General features: G+C 35.7%; 3 protein-coding genes across 4 annotated transcripts in view; 2 read left to right on the forward strand and 1 right to left on the reverse strand.

The window, feature by feature from the left end:
- Positions 1–993: 993 nt before the first annotated feature.
- On the forward strand, positions 994–12,940 carry LOC135694818 (uncharacterized). Of its 2 annotated transcripts, XR_016143912.1 has the most exons (10): positions 994–5,411; positions 6,248–6,395; positions 7,209–7,513; positions 7,808–7,949; positions 8,465–8,802; positions 9,108–9,252; positions 10,376–10,674; positions 10,786–10,930; positions 11,040–11,360; positions 11,678–12,940. XR_016143912.1 is itself a non-coding variant. In XM_089109597.1 (9 exons), the coding sequence occupies exons 1-9, from the start codon at positions 4,974–4,976 to the stop codon at positions 11,267–11,269; spliced, it is 2,190 nt and encodes a 729-aa protein (XP_088965723.1). In that variant the 5' UTR covers positions 994–4,973; the 3' UTR covers positions 11,270–12,940. The 2 variants fall into 2 exon arrangements, 1 of the variants encoding a protein (XP_088965723.1); XM_089109597.1 differs by having other exon boundaries at positions 11,040–12,940.
- LOC135694666 (receptor-type tyrosine-protein phosphatase S) lies at positions 11,810–15,693 on the forward strand. The gene is made up of 6 exons (XM_089109799.1): positions 11,810–11,828; positions 12,938–13,324; positions 13,553–13,843; positions 14,410–14,627; positions 15,025–15,100; positions 15,566–15,693. The coding sequence occupies exons 1-6, from the start codon at positions 11,810–11,812 to the stop codon at positions 15,691–15,693; spliced, it is 1,119 nt and encodes a 372-aa protein (XP_088965925.1).
- A 1,647-nt stretch (positions 15,694–17,340) lies between these two features.
- LOC135694660 (receptor-type tyrosine-protein phosphatase S) overlaps positions 17,341–22,822 on the reverse strand; it is a 43,925-nt gene continuing 38,443 nt past the window's right edge. Inside the window, exons 35-41 of the mRNA XM_089109596.1 lie at positions 22,272–22,371; positions 21,605–21,687; positions 20,170–20,304; positions 19,596–19,721; positions 19,052–19,209; positions 18,333–18,468; positions 17,341–17,699 (exon numbers count right to left, since the gene is read on the reverse strand). Of these exons, the coding sequence (XP_088965722.1) occupies positions 17,622–17,699; positions 18,333–18,468; positions 19,052–19,209; positions 19,596–19,721; positions 20,170–20,304; positions 21,605–21,687; positions 22,272–22,371 (816 nt within the window). The 3' untranslated portion in view covers positions 17,341–17,621. The remainder of the gene's footprint in view (positions 17,700–18,332; positions 18,469–19,051; positions 19,210–19,595; positions 19,722–20,169; positions 20,305–21,604; positions 21,688–22,271; positions 22,372–22,822) is intronic.

The raw sequence follows: 22,822 nt of genomic DNA on the forward strand, positions 1-22,822 counted from the left end.
TGAAACATGACAAAATAGTGACATACATATCAAACAACAGATTTGTCAACTTTGTCTAATTCCTGAAAGGTTCAATGGTCCAACTGCATAACCAAAATATTGTTCTTTAAATACTTAGGTGCTATACGAATGAGCAAAGAAAGTGGGGTGACCTTTTGGGACCATGGTCAAACATTTTTCTATCTGATCTGCTTTTAGAAAAACCAAAACTATGAACTCCGAAGGGTGGAGGGTGGTGGCAAATTGCCTTATGACCTTAAGAATTAGGATGCCCCTCGAGGTTTCCAGTTTAAGAAAGCACTTTATAAGAGAGAACAGAATCATGCCTAAAATTTATGCAACGTTTTTAAACAATTGCAAGTAATAGTCTCCAAAAAATATTCTGAAATGTATTTTTAGCTACTCTATAGAGGATGGTCACCAAAGGTTTTCTGTTCATCATTTTTCCATTGGGCCTCCGAAACCTCTCGGTGACACTCAGTTCCAATTAAACTGAGAATGATCCCATTTTTAACCTTTCCGCAAACTTTGTTAGAAATTTCTCATGGAGATCAAGATTCTTCACTGAAAACTTTTTAATAGAATCCCTTTTCTAATTTGGTTCTCGATCTATAACATTTCATAAGTAAAGATTTCAAATTGGTTTACCAGCATTCGAATAGTAATTACCAGCATTACCAGCACAGTTATGGAAATTCGAATAAAATCTTGAAACCCAAGAGTCAATCCTAGAATGATTCAGCATCGAAACAGCGTGATAATTATATCATGGACATTTTCCTAAATTTGATATAATGCAAACACCAAGATTACAATTCTCCATTCCAAGCATATTACAATTTGAAGAACCATAAAATTTTTTGTCGCTGAAATGGCCTTTTTTGAGAAATGCCCCACTACTGAAAAATTCTTAACAAATGCCCTGCGATTTAAATAATGCAATGATAATTCGAATTAGTTGATGTTATTCAGCTGGCTGAGGGGGGGGGGGGGGGGGGGGTGGCTGAATTTGCCTTTGAAAACTGATGTTAATGTTCCAAGACTTTGGGCAGTGATTGTATAAAGCTTGCATACAGAGAAAAAATTAATGAATGTAGTACACAATCTCATTGATTGTGATTATTGAGGTGCATGATCAGATTGATTGTGACGTTTGAAGTGCGTGATCCATTGCACGAAAAAACTATCATTCTTCGTACATAACTCTATTGCGCAGAAAGTGTGCTTGGAGGAATTGCTCAAGCCAATTTCAGATTACTTCCGTAACTAGATGTGGATTGAAAACACGGGAACTTCTTTGTGACAGTAGGAGTATAGTCTTGCCTTCATGCAAACAAAATATGCCATTTTTCAGTGTATCCATTCTCTCTTTTTTGTTCATGGTGCTGCCTTGGAGAAGCAATGCAGTTACAGATTGTAAGTTCTTTTTCATATACTGAGCTCCAATGTTTTTTAGTGATCACAAATGCCAAAGGAATGTCTTCAAATCCGTACGCAGATATGATTCAGCTTGCTTAAACTTGAATAAAACTTACTTTGCTTTTTAACGAATTCGAAAAACGTTTATATCACTTATATCGTGAATTGGTAATTGGCTACTGATAGAGTTGAATGACTTTGAATGAAGAAAGTATATTAATCGCATTTTTCCTCTTTTGTGTTTGGATTTATTTTTATCTATTAGGCAACCTGATTACGTCTAGGGTATTTTAGAATCATCTGGTTGTTTGTATTTGTTGTTATGGTATTTAGTACGTAGATGATAAATATTTAGCTGGAGGCGTGTGTGTAACCTAGCGACATAGGGCCAACAGCGCCATATGATGTAATCCTTAGTGATGTAATGTAGCTAAATTAATCCTTTATATCGCTATATATTCAGTAGGAATTCGTTTCAGACTTCATTCGGTCGAGAGACACCATAGGCTCTATTTTAGATGCTACCTATGCTAGGGTAAAATCTACATGTGAGTAAAATCTATGTCACTCTAGACTATGATATCTATACAGTCTCTATTCGATTTACCTAATACAGTCCTCTTAAGTTAATCAATTGTTTTTTCTAACGAGTTTTAATCTAACGGGTAGTCAGAAGTTAGGCTGGCTAAGCGATTTCTGACACTTATGTTGTAAATGTTGCTAGCAATATAGGTAAGAAACAAAACCTTTTCATGAGTTGCGCTACAAAAGTAGAAAGCTTTATCGGTTTTGATTTGATAAGCCCGACTACAAAATATTTGCAATTATGATTCGCAAACAAACTCCCCTTTGATTTTCCTTTAGTAACCTTCGATTAACTTCATCTATAAAACCTATTTCAATTCAGCACATCACAAAACCACAGTTTTTCATAATTAGGAATTAGAGCACGCGCCCCCTATCATGAACCATTCAGCAATTTGTCGAAAACTTTGTTTGTGTTCGCAAAGGAATATCTGTAGGTTATAGAAGAGCAAGAAATTTCAAAGGAACAAATCAGTATTTAAAGGAAGATATACGCAGAAAAAATTTAGATTCTTAACATCTCTTTAGATTTTTAAGATATTAATTATCAGTCCTATTGCGAATTTTACTGTTCATCACAGATACGGATTTCTGATGATTATGATTATCCAATGTTTGAATGGAATACGGATCCTGGCTTTTCTCTGACCAACTTATTTAAATCTGTAAACGTGATGTCTTTCTGCATTTGAAAAAATTGCGCATGTGCTTGGTGGCGTCATAATTTTAATTTTAAACTGTTGTTGGAACATTTGCAAGTTGTATCCCCCCCCTAAGAGTCACCACGCAAGACCCCCCTGCATAAGCTCAAGAAGGAAAGGAAGCACAAATTCACACGCTGCAAGAAGGTAGATTGTGCATCTAGGTAGCCTGACAGAGTCAGGAAAACATCACGGTCAGCCAGCCACTGGCCGGAGTAAGCTTGTAGAATCATAAGAAAATTGATGAAAGAAAGTTGGAATAAGAAAAAACCTATTGCTTATTGGCTTTCAAAATGAAGTCAGAAAAAATTTAAAAATCAAAGAACATTGAAAAACCTGTTGTTGTTTTTTAATCCTAAATTTTTTTACAGAACTGCTTTGCACTGTAAAATTTAGGGGCAAACTTTTTATAATTTACATATTTATATTGTAATTCAAATATCTATAATTGCAAGCAAAATACGATTTTTGGAAATAAGGAAGGTTTTATAGTAAGATATGCTTGGCCGAAAGAAGATTGACAACTTTTTTGGACTCTGCCTTCTCCCAGAAGATAAAAATTGAGGAAGCAAAAATGTAGGGACTCTTGTTAAGTCTGTGCAAGGACGCTTAATTTCTGGTATCCAGTACCTATAATCCTCTAGAGGGAATCATCTCTATTGTGCAATCTTTTTTCTTTGGCACAAAAGCTTTCAATGGCTTTTAATAGCTTGTAGACAACAATTCTTGCAAGGATACCGAGGTGATTCAAAGACATCCCCAGAGGTGTATGATGAAAAAGAATCGTTATTGCCTTCGTGCCTTTGAATTGATTCGATGATTCGTGCCTTCAAATTGTGAAAAGACGTCTCACTTACAATGAAGAAAATGGGAAAATAAAAGACAAAATAAGACAATAGAAGTTTCCTCGACAATTGCAAAACAAGATATATGGATTTGAAAAAAATCACTCAAGAGGGTACTTACCTTCCCAAATGTATAAATCTTTTCTTGGTCAGGATCTTTGAGTGCCTCTTTCGGTTTCGATTTGCCTTCTTGAGGTCTACACTGTCCCTTTAAAAGCAAACCAAATCTAGGTCACAATTATGCCAAAATAACCTAGATCTCATACTCGTCTTGAGAAAACTCTAAAAACAGAGCAAGCTTTTCTTTTTTTTACAGATTTTCTTGATTTTTATACCCTTTTCCAGAATGTTGATGCATATCAAAATTCCCTGTCCCAAAGTTCTGCGACACACGGCACATCCCGTTTTACAAGTATGGGAGTGCCCCCCGGGGTAGGGCTGTTGATCCATCTTCCCTCCCTGACAAAAAAAATGGCCACGTTCTATTTTACCTATCTACGGTTTCCATATCAACACCACAGTCCAAATTATGTAAAATCTGTTCTATTTTTACACGAAAATCTCTTCTGTCCCTTTTCTAGGTATTTCGAATTTGTCAAATCGAAGAAAAGTGCATCTGTTCTTTCCCTCACAATTGGATTCGAGCTTCTGAAGCAGAACGCACATGCTATTTAGGATTTCAATTCGCATTAACAGTGATTGAAATTTTGAGATTCTAATTTTAGATTTTAGAATAACAATTTGCTACTCTTCATAATGTCATTTTTGCTTTATAGCTCATGCCCAAATTATGACTAAAACATTGAGTCGCATTTTAATGGAGTTTTTTTATTATTTCAATGGAAATTGTTTTGAATGTGTGATATTAACTTGCATAAACTTGTGTAAAGAATCAGCTATAATTTCCGCTCTTTCGTGAATTTATGAATCCCTATGAAACTTTAACTGTGTACTCCTATAAACTCGAATTTAATTGTATACTCGAATTCCTATGAACATAAAAGCAATACGATAATTAGTCATAAATTCAAAGATCAATGAAACATTTTTGTTGGTTTTAGTTGACTTTTCTGCAAAAAACCTGCAGAAGTTCTTGTTTACCTGCACATCACGCCACTGCCTGATTTGTCTCTCTACGACTTTCGGCGCATTTCTCCGTCAGTGAAATGGGTCACTTTTGGCTTTTTGTTCAAATAGGCCAGTATTTTCTGGTCATGTTTTATCTTCAAGATTGCCCCGAAGTACTTGTATGTGTGGCCACTTAGCTTTCAAAGGTATTTTTACTATGAAACTGTAATGTCGCGCTTATGAACATGTCCTGGTCCTTCAACTTGATGTTACTCATCTCATCATTCTTATGCCGAGGATTTTAAGAATGTCAAAGAGAGCTATACTCTTCTATCACTCTTGGTGAAGTTTGGCAATGACAGAGACTAGAACACCTATCTTTTGGATCCACTCCTATCAATTTAATTTTGAATTAAGTTACTGTTTTTCGACGTTTTGCAATGAAATTTTACTCAGGTATCGTTTTCCAGTTTGCAGCCAGCCCATTGGAATGAAGACAAAAATTATTGCAGATGATCAAATAACAGAATCATCCCACATCCCTGGCTTGAATAGAAGCAAAGGCTTTAATGCACGCTTAGATAACACAGAGTGCTGGTGTGCTGATCAAAGTCAACCAAGAATTAGACAGTGGGTTAAAGTTGATTTGAAGCATACTTTTAGCATAACAGGCATCACCATTCAAGGAGACCCTCAAGATGTTGCAAATTACATAAAGCAGTTTATGCTGAGGTACAGTGTTGATCTGACCAACCATGTCTATGTAACAACAACCACCTCTGGCGCTTCCATGGTAAATTATCTAAATTTTTGATGTTACTCTTTCGATGGGACATTGAATTAAATTCACATAAATGTGTCATGAAACGTTTTGTTTTTTTCCAACTTTTCTCCGAAAAAACATTTCCTTCCAATTTTCTGATGAAACTTATCCTGATAGTTGCAAGCTATTTGAAATATTTGAAAGTTGTAGGCATTTTGGTTTTCATGAACTATATCTCAGTTTTGGTATCGCAGGCTCAGTAGCTAACAAAGTGTGATCGAAATTTATCGAATCATAATTTTAGCTTTTCATTACATTTTTAGTAAAGAAACTTGGTGGTTTTTGGATCGCCACCTTTGTTATAGTCAGTGCTATTTTCATTAATTATCATCAATTTCTTTGAAAGTTGGCTAACAAAATACAGTAGCTATAATGAGAGCTATTTTAGCCCAACTAAAAAATTACAATATGAATGTAGTTAAAAGTTATAAACAGCAGTCAAAATAGTAAATACAGTATATATTACAATTAATCATTTTCAGTATAAAAACATTAACATCAAGTGAATCCTAAGTTTTGGATAAATGCTTGACATATGCGACAGTGGCAGGTTTATCCAGACGAAGGTTTGATTCTGTTTTTAAACTCAGTGAAAGATAGTAGAATATTTCATTAATTTTGGGACGGTAGCCCAGACTTGTGGGCCTCTGAAGCGAATGGTTTCTGGGCCATGTGAAACTGTCTTAATTCTAGGAAAAATCGTTAGAAAGCATTTAGTTTCATCATTGCTACTGTTTTTACTGATTGACTACGATTAACTTTATCACAATTGGAAATATTAATTTACTCAATTTGTTCTTTTACAGCTTTTTATAGCAGCTACTGGTCCCAGCCAGAATAAAGATGTGATGTTTCCCAATCGACCCTTTTCTGCACGATATCTTGAATTTATGCCTACAGACTCAAATGGTGCTTATTTGTGTGTAAGATTTGAACTCTATGGATGCCTCTATGGTATGTATTTGAAATCAATCCAGCTACCTGAATGTGTCTCAATAGAACAATGTGCTGTCGCATCTGTATTATTTATAGTCTCACCTTTCACCTCTTTGTTATGCTAGGCCTCAGACCCAGGCTGTGGCTTTGATAAGGTAGCATTTCCCTCCCTTAAAGCACCAGATATGTTAGGAAACTTCAGAAAGTTCAGTACTTTATCAGATTTTTCAATAATTATTAGCCGCATAACAAACTGAATCTTTTATCTGATGATCTTTCATTTGTGGATCAAAACTGGGCATCTATGCTTCCTGGCGTAGAGCTCTCAATCTATGTATTGAAGTTTTTGCTAAGATTTGAATTCTGTACTACAAAAATATTGATTAAAAATGAAGCTCCTGCTGCATCATTATTTTAACCACGATGTCTAATGTGGTCGATGGTGGTCTTTATTTTTTTAAAAGAATGTTCCATACCACTGTAGACAGTGTAGTTACCAATGATCTCTAAAAAACAATGACCACACAGCTTTATAGTGCGACTTCTTAGGCATTTGACACAGGTAAAAGTGCATTGCAACCACTCGAGCACGAGCGCTGGACCAATCAAATTGCGCACATAGAAAAACACGTGAACAGTTTCCTATGCTTTCCTATCTTTTATATTCTTTCTCATTATTAAGAATTTTTCCAGTGGCTAAGTGCTTCTTCCTCTGGCACATGAAATCCACCTATTGTGTTTTTGACGTTCATCACCAAAAGGAGCATTATGTCAAAATTTGCCTTTGAAGAATTCTCTAGTTGATTTGAGTCTTGGCCCTCTATTTTACAGTCTGTGGACAGGGCCTTGGCATTGAGCATGGCAGTGCGCTTCCTTCAGGTTTTGCAATGACGTCATCTTCCCACTCCTCTGGACAAGGAGCGGTATCAGGTCGTTTAAACAATCCATCTGCCGCTTGGTGTGCCTCGGGAACCACTAGCGAGTTTCTGCAAGTAGATTTTGGGAAAATCGTTACCGTCAGTGGAATTGCAACTCAAGGTAGCCCTAGCTCTGCATCTTGGGTCAAATCTTTCTATGTTGACTATGGAACAACACTCAGCTCTCTTGTCACCTACCAAGAAAATACTGGGAATAAGGTCAGTTAAAACATGATTTAGTTTCGGAGCCCTTTCTATTATGGCTTTGATTTGCTTTTGTTAGCACTGAGGAAATATTAACTTTACTAGTGCTCCTAGCAGCACTTGAAACATGCTTGAGCATTCGTAGAAACATAGTGTGGAAATTGAATGCAATTGTACATTTACTCAACGTCGAGAATTAGGAATTAGTTGTTAGCATCATGGCCCTTTATCTTTATTAGCCCCGAAAGATAGTGTTGGTCAGAACTGAATGCGATCATGTCTTCATACTTTCTACCAACTCTTTTTTAGCTTTTCATTGGAAACTCTGATCAGAACACGATTGTTGTGAACTGGTTCCGTGTGCGGCTGCAAACGAGATACGTGAAAATAAAACCGAACACGTACAATTCAGGTGTCTGTATGCGAATTGAGATTCTTGGCTGCCACTCAGGTAACAATTTATCTTTCAAAGTTGCACATTTTATAGGAATTACAGCCATTTTCAGTCCAACTGGTGATCAATTGCCACACGTAGTTCATGCGCAAAATTAAAGTATTTTGAGGAACCTGAGCTAAGGATAAAGATCAGGGAGACAGATGGCGAGATGGGTGCATAGGGGTGTAGCAACTTTTTACCATATCGTCATGAGTTGGTCGGTAAATCTTCAGTTGGTATAATAATCTTAATATCAAATATTTATTCCGAATCACTGACTCTTTTATCTCGAGCGCATATTAATTTCATAAAATAACAACCAAGATATATTCGTGCTATGATTTAGTTCATCGGCCAGTGTTGGTTGATATGGATGCTACAATATCGGTATCAAAAAGAAACCAATCGATTTTCACATCTACCCTCACCATGTTGTCTTTAGTGACCAAATAACGATGTCTAGATGGAGAATAGTTGGTTTTCTTTGCAGCCAAAAGATATACTAACATTATCTCTTGCTTAATATGCAGATTCCGTATATGAATTCGGTGCTGAAAACAGGGCTTTGCCAGACAACAGATTCTCGGCTTATGCAACTACAGATTTTCTTGGAATTGGTAGATACAAAGCCAAGGATGGTCGCTTAAACAATGACAGACCATGGGGATGCAGCAGAACGGAAACCTCGTTTCTCTGGTTCAAAGTTGATTTAGGCCGAGTTATGCTGGTAACTGCTATATCCCTCCAGGGGGACAGAAATTACGGCCCGAACTATTTCCCTGACTTCAAATTGCAGTATACTTTGGATTCAGCAAACACGCCAGGGAGTAAGATAACCATCAAAGAAGAATACAACGTAACAGAAAAGGTGAGCTTCAATATATGATTAAGTTTTGATCCTAGTGTGGCGATATACAGAACGATCCAATATGCTGGTGAAATGTACGTTCCACATGGGCTCCAGCACAGGTGGGGAAGGGGGGTAGAGCAGGACAAGGGAAAATTTAGCATCCATAGCAAACGATTTTGAAAAAAAGGCCTATTATTTTACAAAAAAGTGACGGGTGGGCACGGTCACCTTTCCATTGTCATAACTTAGTCATTGCCATTCCATTTGTTTTTATATCTACTTTCCGTTTGCTTCTGTCGTTATCATAGCTTTTCTCCTTGAAGGTATTCGTTGGAAACACGAACAATGCTGGTGTCAAGTTCAACCTGTTTGAAAAGCCAGTCTCAGCCAGATATGTTCAATTCATTAAAAACAGCAATGTATTATGGGATAATACGTTGACTCTTGAGGTTTACGGTCGACCTCCAAGTGAGTATTCAATCTCCAGCATTCTAGGCATTGTAATGAGTGTTGATTGGTGCATGAAGTTTTTTAGCGAAATTAACAAACAACTATGAATTCAATCGACTTTTTGCGAGTTGTCTGGATAATGCAACTGTATCGTTGGTTTTAGATTCTCGTTCTGTTTTGAGCATCTAAATATTTTCAAAAAAAGTCAAGAGACAGTTTGCTGCAACTTCATGACTGCAAAATTTAATTTTTATAAAAGGGCTAGAAGTGCACAATCAACTAACTGGTATATTTAAAAAACATTCCTAAATAATACTTACTTTAAGTTCAAACAATGGTCCTAAATTTTATTTAAGAAACTTTAGAAAGTTCTAGATATAGAATACGCTACAAGAGGAATTTAAAATATAAAGTTTAATAATCCCAGCACTCGTGATCTTGATTTCATGACGGAATAAAGTCGAAAGTTTATATGCAATTAACAACCGGCTGTTTGAATATTTCATTCGAAACGATTTTTACGAACAGTTACTTCCTAAGATTTCTTTTTTTCTGACATCTTCAAATGTAAAATACAAGAGAAGCAATATTAAAAATTGTAATTAGAATAAAATAATGGCGGTAAACCCTTTACGGAGCTCAAATGAGACATCCGTATCCATAAAGTTGGGAGTAATTCCAAAAGCCAGGCTACCAATTCAACTGATGAATTGTGAAATGAAAAATTTTTCAAAATGCATTAAACATATTGCCGTACTAAGGTCATCCTTCTTCTAGAGTAATCCTTACAATAGGGTCACTTTACCTCTCTGTAAACAAGCTGTTATGGTTGAACTGTGGAAGAGGTTTTAATAAAATCTGGACCTAAATTTCATGTCAACATGTTAGAATTATCAAATTGGGCAATTTAGATTTATTGTTTGATTTTATGTATGTATTTCGTAAAGAATATCGGTGTTCACTTGCGCTGCGCTAATGATTGCAAAAGTGCACAGCACTGTGAACCTGGAATGCAGAGGAAGGAATGCAAGTAGCTACTTTGACGGTTCTACCCTAAGTATCACAACACGTTTAATACGAACATAAAGAAACTGTTCCATCCTTTTTGGACTCAAAAAGTTACAGTCTATTTTTGTTGTAGTGTGCAGTTTCAGTTTTGGCATGGTATCTGGGGAGCCAAGCACGAATAACCCGACAGTGAATGCCTCTAGTGGAACTATACCTGATAAGCGAAGCAAACTAAACAATCCTGACTCATGGTGCGCAACGACATCTGATACGAACCAGTTTTTTCAATATGACTTTGGCATGGCAAAGGTGATCAGTGGATTTGCAATACAAGGAGATCCTGTATTTGAGAAATGGGTTGAAACTTTCAAAGTTCAATTTGGGGATGACGTGTCATCCCTGTCGACCTACCAGGAAGCAGGGAGCGATAAGGTATCATTTTCAACGCATTTTACACGTGCTTACATTTTCCTGCAAAGTATTCCAATTTTATCAGAGGAAGAGTCTGCTTTTTGAATCTTTTCGTTTTGTTTCATTTTCCAGATTTTCACTGGTTGCAAATCACGTGATGGAATTGTTTATCATTGGCTCTCATCCATTTTAAAAGTACAGTTTCTAAGAATAGTTCCGTTGAGTTGGAAAACTGCGATTTGTTTACGGATGAATGCCTATGGTTGCCCAGATTCAGGTACTGATCCATTACCAACGATTTTTTATGCTGGTTCATATTGATAATGCTGTCTTCAAATTCAAACTGATCATGTAGCACTTTGCCTCATTTTTCAATTTCTTCTCAGAATGCCGTGATGCTATTGGCATTCAATCTTCAAGCTCAATTTCCGATGCCTCGATGACATCGTCAACATCTGCTAATGGAAATGGAGCCCACAAGGGAAGGTTTAACGTAGAATCTGTTTGGGAAGCTTGCCAGTTCGGTTCATGTTTCCCGAAAGAATCAACTGGAGCCAAACCATGGATTCAAGCATGTTTACAGTTCGATTGTGATTCAGGGTCAGGGCAATGTTGATAACTTGGCAAAAGCGACAGAATTCTTGCTAAAGTATTCTACCGTCGTTTCTGGTACATTTTTCGGATACAAGAACAGCAACTTATTACATGTGAGTTTAATTGTTTTTTTCATTACACATTATTTCGAAATTCAATTTTTCTTCCCTTGTTGCATAAAGTGACTATATTTTTTTTAATTAAAAAAAACGTTCTCATTAATGTCTTATGTGGCCAATTCCCCGGTAAATAAATGGTTATCTAATGCTTGCAAGAATGATAGGTTAATGCTAAATGACAGATTATGTGAAAATGTTAAAAGCTTTGCTGATCCAGTGTTGTTATTTTGTGATTACACTTCCCTTTAATATTGGTAGAAAATGATAAAAGGATCTCTCTCTTTTGATGTGATTTTTCCTTTTGTTTATAGAAATTCGCAGGTCCCGATGGTCGTTATTCGTCATCGCAGATAGATCTACCACATACAATAATAGCCCGTTGTATTCGCTTGCAAGTCGAAACTCAGTTTCCAAATAACCTTAATGTTGGACTGCGTTGGGAAATGCTTGGATGTGTCTCAGGTATCCATACTAATATTAAGCCACTCTGCAGTTACTGATGCAAGAAAATTGCTGCTCTTTAAAACAACTTGCCTTCTGACGTAAGAATTACTTTTCTGGTCTGAATCAATCATTATACTGAATCATTTTTCCATTACACAACAACACACAATCCAAGCCAAATATTCCCAGGAGCCGGCTATGTTTGATTCATGTATACTATCTGAAGTATCAGGAAAACCCTGGCATAATACGATGACATTGAAGCATGACTTTAGTATCTTTCATATCAGGTGTTTTTCTTTTTTGGTATACCTTTTTTAATAGTTTGCAAATGAGAGGTATCCGTACGATGAATTAGTTATCTGACTGCTTACTCACGGGAAATTGATTGTTGGTTCAACTTTTGATAATTCACAAATTACTTTTGTTGTTGTAAAATTATATTCAGATTCATATTTAGGTTCACCAGGAGGTCAAAGACTTGAAAATTAGCTAAATCGTCTAATTATGTTATGTAGTGGCTCCTAATTTAGTCTAGTATATAAAATATCACTTCAAACAGAATCTAACTCCTATTACAAGTATTACCATACAAATAGCTACTGTTTACCATTAGCTACTGAAACGGGCCGAATCTAACTCCTATTACAAGTATTACCATACAAATAGCTACTGTTTACCATTAGCTACTGAAACGGGCCGACAGTTCACTGTTCAGCATAAAGGAAAAATGTGATCGATGCTCACTCTTGTCTAAAACGCAATTTAAAGCAGAATATAAATCCTACAAACACTAGTAGCAACAACCAAAATGTTATGATATATGGCCCTAAGTATGGAACTTCTCTTATCCTGACGGGATAACGGAGCGATATTACCTAACCTGATAAGCTTAGCTAAGGTTCTAGTGAGCTTTTAGGTTACAACTTCGCTCGAGACAATAGAAAGCTATTTTGAAAAGCAGCGGTGCTTTATTTAGTGGTAGCATTGATAAGGCATCGGCCCGGAAGTCCTTGTATGCGATACCTCTTGCAGTTTTGAACATAAAATCTAACTCAGATTTTAAGCATTATCAGATTTAGTTCTCACAAAAGCGCCATAGTTGAAGCAAAGTTACTGAATTTCAGTTGGCGAAGTGTCTTCGATCTCCATTGCACCGTCAAGCCCGTCCTTTGCAAGAAATGACGAATTAACATTGACCTGCACGGTAGCAGCGCAGCCTGGCGTTGAAGCAGCTTGGAAAAACGGAAGCAACACTTTGACATCCACTGACATTTATCAAGTTGGAAACAATGCCGTAACAAATGAAAATATAAATGGAGAAACGACCAAAACTTTGAAGATCACTGCCACACCAAACTCTGTTATTTACTCGTTTGAAAATTGTACTGTCACCGATTCTGCGCAAGGGTTTGTTCAATGCAAACACACATTTGGATGTTCAGCATTGTATCCTGGGATATCGAGCACTTCAAAGAGTAGCAATGTGAATGTTACTGTAACAGGACTCCTGGGTAGGTAGGGCCTAAATATAAAAATATTCGCTCAATACTCTCTATAAAATCGCGTTTCCTTTCAAACATATTGTTTATAAGTGAGTAGTTGAAAAAGCTAAGATGGCAACATTAGGCAAAGGATATCAAACAGACATTTGATATGGATATTGGTAAGGAGATTTATTTTGTTATCACTAGCTTTACTTTGATGTCACAGTCACTTTGATGGCATTCTTGATTTTGCAGCTAAACCCTCGACACCAAGCGGCATCGTAACAAGCTCTCTTACGAATACTACTGCATTAGTAACATGGAATGCTTCAGTCTCGGATTTTCCTACTGAAAGCTACAATGTAGTTCTTAAGAAAAAGTCTGATGGCTCAACACACGAAACACAGAATAACTTGAAGACAACAGTAGCCTCGTTCACGGGTCTAAGTGCTTACACCGACTACAGGATCGAGGTTTCTGCAAGATCATCGCCTCACAATATAAATTCAGATACGGGAACCTTTGACTTTAAAACAGACGAAGGAGGTACCAAGATTATTTTATCACCGTCTGTTTTGTTTGAAACTAAAAGTTGTTTCAAACTTGCTGTAATTGTAAAATTCAGGAAGCCCAAACATTATTTCATGCCGTAGTTATGTTACGAAACTACTTTCAGTGTTTGTAATCCAACATAGCACCACCTTCCATAGCTTGGATAGAAAAAATTTATTTTGGCCAAAAGCGAGTCCCTCTGGAAAGTTTTAAATAAAATTCTATGTGTTACAGAATTACATTTTTAGTCATTTAACTTCTTAAGATGACATTTTATAGAAGGCCAAACAGTTCACTTTTCACTTTCCCTTTTCACTTTTACGTAAAAATCTTCTTTTGGACCTAAGGTAATTTATTTTTATGATAAATCATTCTAAAGCAGATCAAAAAAGTCTTTTTAATCATTTAATATGTTTTGTTTCAAAAAACAGTGATAATTATGCGGGTATGCAATATTTCAACCATCCTGACATTGCGATTGTCGCAGTGAAACAACCTATGTTTATTTTATATGGTAGAGGGGATCTTTTTTGTGTTTTAGTTAACGTTTTTCTCTATAGTGCCCGATGCTCCATCGAATGTTTCTGCAGCTGCGCTTTCATCAACGACAGTTCAAGTCTCCTGGTCTGAACCTGTGTCTCTTCGAGGAATCCTGTATGGCTATAAAGTTAGATACAAAATGGTCTCTGCAAGTAGTTACTTCAGCACCATCTCTACAGGGACTAACACGACGTTGACTATTTCTTTCCTGCAGCCATCCAAAGATTACCAATTTCAGGTAATACTAATTGCAGCTTATCAGCACATTTGAACTTGGTAACTGTCTGACAAGGTATTTTTAACATTGCGCCAAAAATGTTCATTAGCCCAATAAAAAGATTTTTCTTTCTATGTTATATTATGTTATTTATATTAACAGGTAATAATCGTATCAGGCATGAAATTAAAACTGGTTACAATGCGTTATTGTTAGGTTTTGTTCAGACGTCCTTTGAGTATTGGATTATTTTTTGCCATGTGTCAGACTCAAGGCCCGCGGCCACATCCGGCTCGGCGTGTAATTCCAATTGACCCGCGAGATAAATCTATTATATAGTGTTTATCCTATTTGGCCTAAAGTGTGTTTTATTTGGCCCCTTGTGCAATTGATTTTGACACCCCTGTCTTTTGTGTAGGTTGCAGCGACAACAAAGGGTGGAACAAATTTTGGGCAATGGAGCTCTGTGGCGGCAGTGAAAACACACAAAGAAGGTATCACAATTTTTTTTCTGCATCGTTGTCAAGAAAAGAAAATTCATCAAACATATCAAAGTCACTTTTATCAAATTTAGTCAAGGCTCTTAGGGCTGAAATTTTGTAGAAGCTCTAAAGCTCCGATACCTTGCTCGGGTGTGTATCAACACTTTAAACCAATGTGCAGAAATTCTTGACATAAATTTAATTTGACATTTTTGACACGAAGGGGTGCCATTTTTCCACGTTTGCAGCTATAAACATTTTGCTTTTACTCCTCCTTTCAGTTAAATCATGAAAACGCCTGAGAATATTGTTGTGTGAACTTTGTTTTTTATTGGGTTGAAAACCGTAGAGGCCGTAATGCATTGATTCTAAGATCTCATTTAAAGATTCTTGCGGTCAAATTAGAACGGTAAATGACATTTCATGAGCCCTTTTCCGTAACATCTGTCTTATGTTTTCTTTAATTTTTCTTACAAGTATGGAATGATGCCTTGAGTTTCTTTTTAGATGGACCATCAAATTTAGCTGCACGTGAAACCAGATCGATTGCTATTATTGTCGGGATCATAGTGGCAGCAATCATCTTCCTTGCCGTTGCTGTTTAAATTAAGAGAAGCTTTGAAAGGTTTTTCTGCTTTTTATAATCGTGGCTATTTTCTGCTTTTTATAATTGTTGATTTTGTAAAATATTTGTTATCTCAAAGTATCCTTGTACGTATTAACAAAAAAGTATTAAACAGTTTTCAAGCTGAAATTGTTTTTGAAGAACTGAAATTTAAACAACAATACTAAAATTCATTGATTGCAGTAACGTTGGGAAATGCTGCAAAATTTACTCGGCAGATAAGAACAACAACAGATCTTATTCTGAGGAAAATTTCCAGCTCCACAAATGATCGTTATGTTTTTTAAGGATATTCACCCTTTAAGACTTGTTTTTATCGGAGCAAATGAAAAACAATCCAGTTAAAATTTTCTTCAAATTGCTAGATGCGTTAGGAGGGCTGACGAAAGTTCCAGATCCGGGAAAAATCCAGCCTAGAATAAGATCTAAACCAACACCGCCCACCCCCTCCCCCCCCCCTCCAAAAAAAAGTTTTCTGAAACCGGGCCTAGATTAAGGTAAAAAGAAGAGTAGTAAATTCGAACATATCTTTCACTAATCCTACAAAGATTATATCAGGTCCACTGGCCTGTTTAGCTCTCTTTGTCTTATAGTGATGTGTCGACTGGTTTGGCCATTTATTTATGTAAGAGAATGATAACTTGGTTCGGTTTAGATTTCTTCCGTATTGGGATCATTAAAATTTGGTGTAATTTTATATTAAAAAGTCAATCTTATAAATTTCAAAAAGTAAATTCCCGCTATTGAGTAACCTCTACCCTTGAACAAATTTAGAGAACGAGAAAGAAAATAAGATTGTAGTTATATAACTACAAGATACTGTACAAATGCAAACTGCAAACTGCACAAATAACATCGTAAACCTGTTTTCGAAAATGATCACAATTTGAGATATATTTTGAGTAATCACGGGGTAATGGACATTGCTTTAATGTATTATCATGGATTCTCACCAAATTTTAGCGACTTTCCAAAATGTATTAGCTTTTTTGAACGGAGATAGACAGGTCAGTCTTTTGGAAAACCGGTTCCAAAATTATAAGATAAAATAAATTGTATAAAATCAGAGAATACTAAAAAATGTTCCACCATATTATCATGGATTTTCACCCTGAAGACACCTCAACCAAATACTACGAATTTTCTCAAATGTATAGGCTTGTTTTTTAATTCAAACAGACTGACGATGCTTTTGGAAAACTTCTTCCTTAATTATAATTAACAATGCAAGATTTGAAATTGGCTTTGAAATAAAAAAAAATTTTACAGCATACTATGATACATTGCATGCTGTATACAATAATTGACGGTGAACATTGCTCTAATAATTGTCACGAATTTTGATATATAAGAAACTTCCACCCAATATTACTAATTCAAACAACTGTATAGGCATGATTTTGAAACGAAATAGTCAGATCAATCTAATTATAATTTTTCCATCATTTCAATGCGAGATACATTTTAAGAATAGTGAACATGGTTCTAATCCCTTTTTATGAAGTATGGCCTTAGTTATATTCAAAAAGGAGAAATTCTCAAGGTTTGTACGCCAAGAGTTGTGTTCATGGCATTTTGCCTTTTACTGACTTAAAAAATGCTTTCGTTCTCTGTTCTGAAAGAAAGGCTCTTGCGAGCCATCTTAATTTAGAGTCTCACCGTGTGTTGTCAAGTCAGTGTATTAATAAGGGGTTGGCTCCGAATTTCAGCTTATACAAGAATGAGTTGCTCTGATTATATCGCACTACTTATACAAAATGATAGAAAAAGCTAAACAAATATTTTATAAAATGTGCGTATAACACAGATATTTTGATACAAAATATGTTCATAGTTTTATAATTCATTCACGCAAAAGTGCTGCAATATTCTCGTTGCTGGGAAATATCGCTGTAGCGGTAACAGCTCTTATTCATACATGTTTTCATAAGTACCATACGAGTCGACGACAGCTAGTGCAGCAGTGTAGCAAAACTTGTACTGAACCTAGGCCAAAGGAGAATCGATAAAACTTTAGGAAATATGAACAGTATTTCAAATCAGGCATCAAATGTTTGCCGCGAAAGATAGTGAAAATTACCTGTGGGCTGTTGATATTGGTAACTACAATGTATTTTAATCAGCCCAGTTTCTATTTGCATTACTCCGTATCTTCAAAAAAGCGTTCAAAATGCATAATTTAATTTAAATTTAATTGTGTGTACAGCAATTAGATTTTCTATCCATGAGCACCAAACAAAGTTAGAATGAAACAAAGTGAGGACAGGATCATATAAGATTGAAAACTGCCGTCGCTCATAATTTTCTTTTTCCACATTGATATATATCCTTCTTTCTAGATTAGGAAAATACGAATAAAAAAAGGATTATAGAGAGAACGGAAACTTTAAAAAGAAGATAAACAAGAGCAAAGAAATTCCGTGAAATTCCGTCTTGGAAAGAACTAGCTGATTTCACAAATTTAGAAATAATTGATCATAATTTTCATGACATATCGTAAATAATCAAAAGTCTATAACTATGTCTTATGACGTCATAACTTTGCCACCTAACCATTTATGCTTCTGTATAAGCAATTGCCTTCGTCTAATAGCCAGAAATGTAAAAAAAATTACTTACGGCATTATCCACAAACTCAGGTCGAAAACCTCTGATCAGTTTGATTGCCTCAAAGACATCTATAACTTGTTCTGCCTTGAACCGTTCCAGAATGAGTGAAATAGCGATAAATGTGCCAGAGCGACCAGCACCATCTCTTTAAGACAATTAAAAATATAAAATTATATCTTCTTTTACACTCTCTTATCTCGGTAGGATATCGAAAGATATTTCAGCTGACAATGCCTTCTAAAAATCATTCAAACATAGCAGCCTCAAAACTTTACATTTTTATCGAAATAAAGAAATTCTTATAATACTCTCCATTGTTTGATGAGGGTTGCTGCTTCGGAAAAGGTAAAGATATTTGCCTTATTGTCAATCAAAGGAAAGCGGAATTACCCATGTGACTTCAGCACTGAAAGGCATTTTTAAACACCTTAGAAGATTTTAAACACATTAACAAAAGATATTGAAAATTCCAGATAACTTTATTATGCTTCTAATTAAAACCGAAGCGGGATTTCCCACATCATTCAAACATGTCCAACTAATGACTCAGTTCAACTTTGCAGTCATAACTAAAAATTAAGTTTTTATACAACGATAGAAAAAACATATTCTTCTTTCTTTTCCGCGTGAGCTGGAAGTTTTAAAAATTACTTGAAATGAAAGGCGGGGAAAAGGTTGAAATCAGTTATTTTGAAAAAATTTGATTTTACACTTGCTATATTTATTACCTGCAGATGATTACAACTGGTCTGTCATCAGACTGATTTTGTTTATGTGTTTCAACTTTGTTTAGCAGCGATATAAATTTGTCCAAGTCTTTTGGAACGCCATGATCAGTCCAACCCTCAAACTGGAGCATTGTCAGATGTCCCCACTTCCCTGCCGACTGTTAAATTCAATGCATACCAATAATAAAGGGCATTTTTATGTACAATTCTTCGTTTAAAATTTCAGGTAACAAATAATTAAAAAAAATAATTGCGAAATATTTTATGATCAGATTGGCAACAGAAGATAAACAAAAATTGACGGAGTTTTTGTCAATAAAACATGCAAATCTATAAAGACAAAATACTTTTAGAAAAAGAGCATGGTTGTAGTGAACTACCCAAATCTTTGCACAATTTCTAGACTGTCAGAGATGTAATGACTCTTGGGGTCCTTATCCATCCAATTCATCCTTTTACAATATCTTTCTACATGCTTTTTTAGCCCATTTTCCCCTCCTCCGCTCATATACAGTCAAATATCATAGCTACGAAATCAACTTACGTCAACATTCCTGACAGTAAACATCCGTTCAATGCTGCCACCGTTGCTCTCCTCTGATTGGTGGTTTACTAAAACACCGCCATATTCCCGAGCTGTGTGCAGTGGAGGCCAAAAGATGGGAAGGTCCTAAACAATAACATGATCGAAAGATGCAAAATATAAAATGCAATAGGAAGATGAACGCCAAAACCTTCCGTTAAAGGTGAAAAGGGAAACAAATGACGATAGTGACCATGTCAATACTATTTATATGTGTCAATGACCATGTCAATTCATGTTAATAGGTTGGAAAATTACGTCAAGATTAAAGTAATGTTTTTGGGTACATTTGCCAGCCCAATACATTATCCGAGCTAATAAATACAATATCAATCAAATTTTTTATTATTCCAAGTTCCTAAGCTGGAAAACGTATGCTACCTATGCAAGACATACATCAAAGTGAATAAGCAAAGGGTAAGCTAGCATTTCTGGAAAAGGAAAAGGATAACATAACAAGAAAATGTGTTGGCTGCCAAGAAACCAATTGGGAAAAAATGCAATCTGAAAATCTCATTAAAATCCTCAAACTAACCATGCTTCCATGAATAGTGTTGCTAAGAAGGACCGCCATAGACACTTCTGTCTGCTGAATCATTAGCCAGAAATCGTCAATAGTCTCTGGCAGTGGGTGCTGTGTCGCGATGAAGGCGTTGAGTTTACTATAGCCCTAAAAGAAGAATCAGAATTTGTATAACAAATTAGAAAAATGTCTCTTGTAGTTGAGCATGGCTTATTGTAAGAATATCGTCATTAAGAAACAACATGGAACATTTCATGCATGTTTAGTCAGGGAAAGAGGAGAGGGGAGACTCCATTCATTTAGAGTAATGGTGTTTTCCATGTCCATGCTCGTGCTCGGACCTATTTGAGGCTAAACTATCATGCTTTCAGAGAAGCTCAATTATAGAAAGTTTGCGGCGATAGAAGTGAAAGATGTTTATCCTTCAGAATTCAGCTAACCAACTGCAGTTTGTTAAAGTGTCAGCTAACCACATGCTTCCCATTCTACACTAAAAAATATTAAAAGCAGCAATGTTGTGGAGGATGGCATTTCTCATTACCATTCTTTATTCTGTGGCTCAATTGAATACTCTGTTTATGCTTTTTAGCCGGATGGGAAGATTGAACGAAAAATGCTATCTCTGTTACACTCCGAAATCGAAGCTCGACTCTAAGCACCTGACATATATAAATGTCAATCAAAAAACATACATTCTGCCAAATTCTATCATTAAGATATCGGTTCAGGTATATTCATTTAAGTTATGAATTCATCATTTTTGTATGTAATTGTACATTTTGATTTAACTTTAGTTGGAAGACAAAATATCTTGGTGTTCAAATTGACAATAGTTTCGATTAGAAAGAGCACATTAAATTGATATCTGACAAGGAACTAGAGCAATAGGCCTTTTAAATTGCGCAAAAAAAATTTCTTCCTCTAAATTCCTTAACTGAAAAGATTTCTAAACTCTTTACGCTGGCATTATTGTACCCCAGCTCCGCTACTGTTGCTGTATGGGGCTGTTGTGGCATTACTGAAATCTCAAAACTTCAAAAGCTTCAAAACAGAGCTGCTAGGATCGTAACGAATAACAGTTTTGATGTCTCTAGCAAACCCCTTATTAAGAATCTAGGCGGGAAAACAGTCAATGGCATGATTAAACATGATAGTAGGACGATTGTGTCGATATCTTAAAAAAATTCTTGCCTCAAACACTGAAATTCGGGAAATTGAGCAGGCGTGATGTTAACAAACAAGAGAAGACCCTGTAAATTATAGAGGCTTCTTTGTTGGTTGACACTGGGTCTTAAAATATTGAAATGAAAAATGAAATATTGCTTGAATAGATGATTCTCTTTTCCTTTTTTCAACTGGTCTAGAAACGCTTCTTGCAATAATGTTGATGCTGAATTGGACCTGAAATGGATTTGATGCAAAACTGCTTTAAGAAAATGAATCTTACATTTACGTAAGTGGCATTTATGTAGTCAGAACCACTGTTGTTTTCATAAATTGCCTGCTTCAAAACCACACGATGCACATCATCTGAAACGAGACGAGAAAACATTAGGTATACCCGATGAGAATCAATTGCTTGCATCATAATATTGCCAATAAATACTTTTGACGAGGAACCAATAAAATGCGGATCAGATAAGGTTGCTAAATGTATGGCTTAAAAAAAAGTGATGATGTTCAATTGTTATAAATCAGTTAAAACTTTATATAGACAGTCTATTAAGAGGTCTAAGAGAGGCCGGAGGTACTAGAGAACTACGCTAGTTTACCTTGGCTAATAGAATTAAAAACGAAGTAAAAATACAGAAATTTATGAGCAAAAAAGCTTTTGCATATGTAGCTATCGGTTATTGAAGCTAGATCGATGATATAAATATCATATGAAGAATCAAAATCATATTTATCATCATACCTTTTTCTAATATTCTTTTTACCGTTCAAATATATAAACTATGAAAATATGTCAGCAATCTTCTTTCATTGAAGAAAAATATATAGAAACTCAAAGTGCTCCAGAACGTCACAATACATTTGCAAAATTTCTTGCAAGCAAACTGAAAATCATTATTGTGTTGGCTCTCTTACACAGCATCAACTTCTAATCAACGTACTTGGTATGATTTCTGTAATTCTGTTTTTTGTTATGTTGTTTCCTTCACTTCCAGCTCTAGCATTTGCATCATTAAAGAATTTAGTTGTCCAGGAAAGTCGCTAAAACAAACAGAAGAATCAAGTGGGAAAGAAAAGAGCTGGGTAGAGTCAACCATAGCAATCAACGGGGGAGATCAAAACTAAGCATAATGTGAAAGCTTTCTTCCGTCCTTTCTCTATAAACCCACTTTCAAATAGAAACACCCCCATTTAAAGAAGAAGATGAAAATAAGCCGCTTTCCATCAATAGCAAGTTGTCAACGACGGATGCTGATATAACATGAATTTGCAGCATCACGCCAGAAGCAAATTACCCCATATAAAGACGACATTTTTACCAGCATTAGATCCCGAAACGTTTATTACACAGTTACAGCAATAGAACTTTTACATTAAAGGAAGTCCCCGATTTACTCTTTGCAAAAATGAAGCAAAACTACAGTAACAAAAACTCAAATAGCAAAAAAAGCTTTGAAAACCAATCCATAACAATCCATAACACTTCTCAAAG

This window comes from Rhopilema esculentum, chromosome 8, assembly GCF_057945365.1.
Source record: "Rhopilema esculentum isolate cy_ngs chromosome 8, ASM5794536v1, whole genome shotgun sequence".
In the NCBI taxonomy this organism is placed as follows: Eukaryota; Metazoa; Cnidaria; class Scyphozoa; order Rhizostomeae; family Rhizostomatidae; genus Rhopilema; species Rhopilema esculentum.

What these genes read in the sequence shown, in the direction of transcription:
- LOC135694818 (XM_089109597.1), top strand. Translation starts at nt 4,974, where the DNA reads ATGACAGAGACTAGAACACCTATCTTTTGGATCCACTCCTATCAATTT. An exon ending in AAGAAAATACTGGGAATAAG is followed by an intron (nt 7,514 to 7,807) that starts GTCAGTTAAAAC and finishes ACTCTTTTTTAG; the next exon opens with CTTTTCATTGGAAACTCTGA. An exon ending in AGGAAGCAGGGAGCGATAAG is followed by an intron (nt 10,675 to 10,785) that starts GTATCATTTTCA and finishes TTCATTTTCCAG; the next exon opens with ATTTTCACTGGTTGCAAATC.
- LOC135694666 (XM_089109799.1), top strand. An exon ending in TACTGTAACAGGACTCCTGG is followed by an intron (nt 13,325 to 13,552) that starts GTAGGTAGGGCC and finishes TTGATTTTGCAG; the next exon opens with CTAAACCCTCGACACCAAGC. An exon ending in AGTGAAAACACACAAAGAAG is followed by an intron (nt 15,101 to 15,565) that starts GTATCACAATTT and finishes TTTTCTTACAAG; the next exon opens with TATGGAATGATGCCTTGAGT.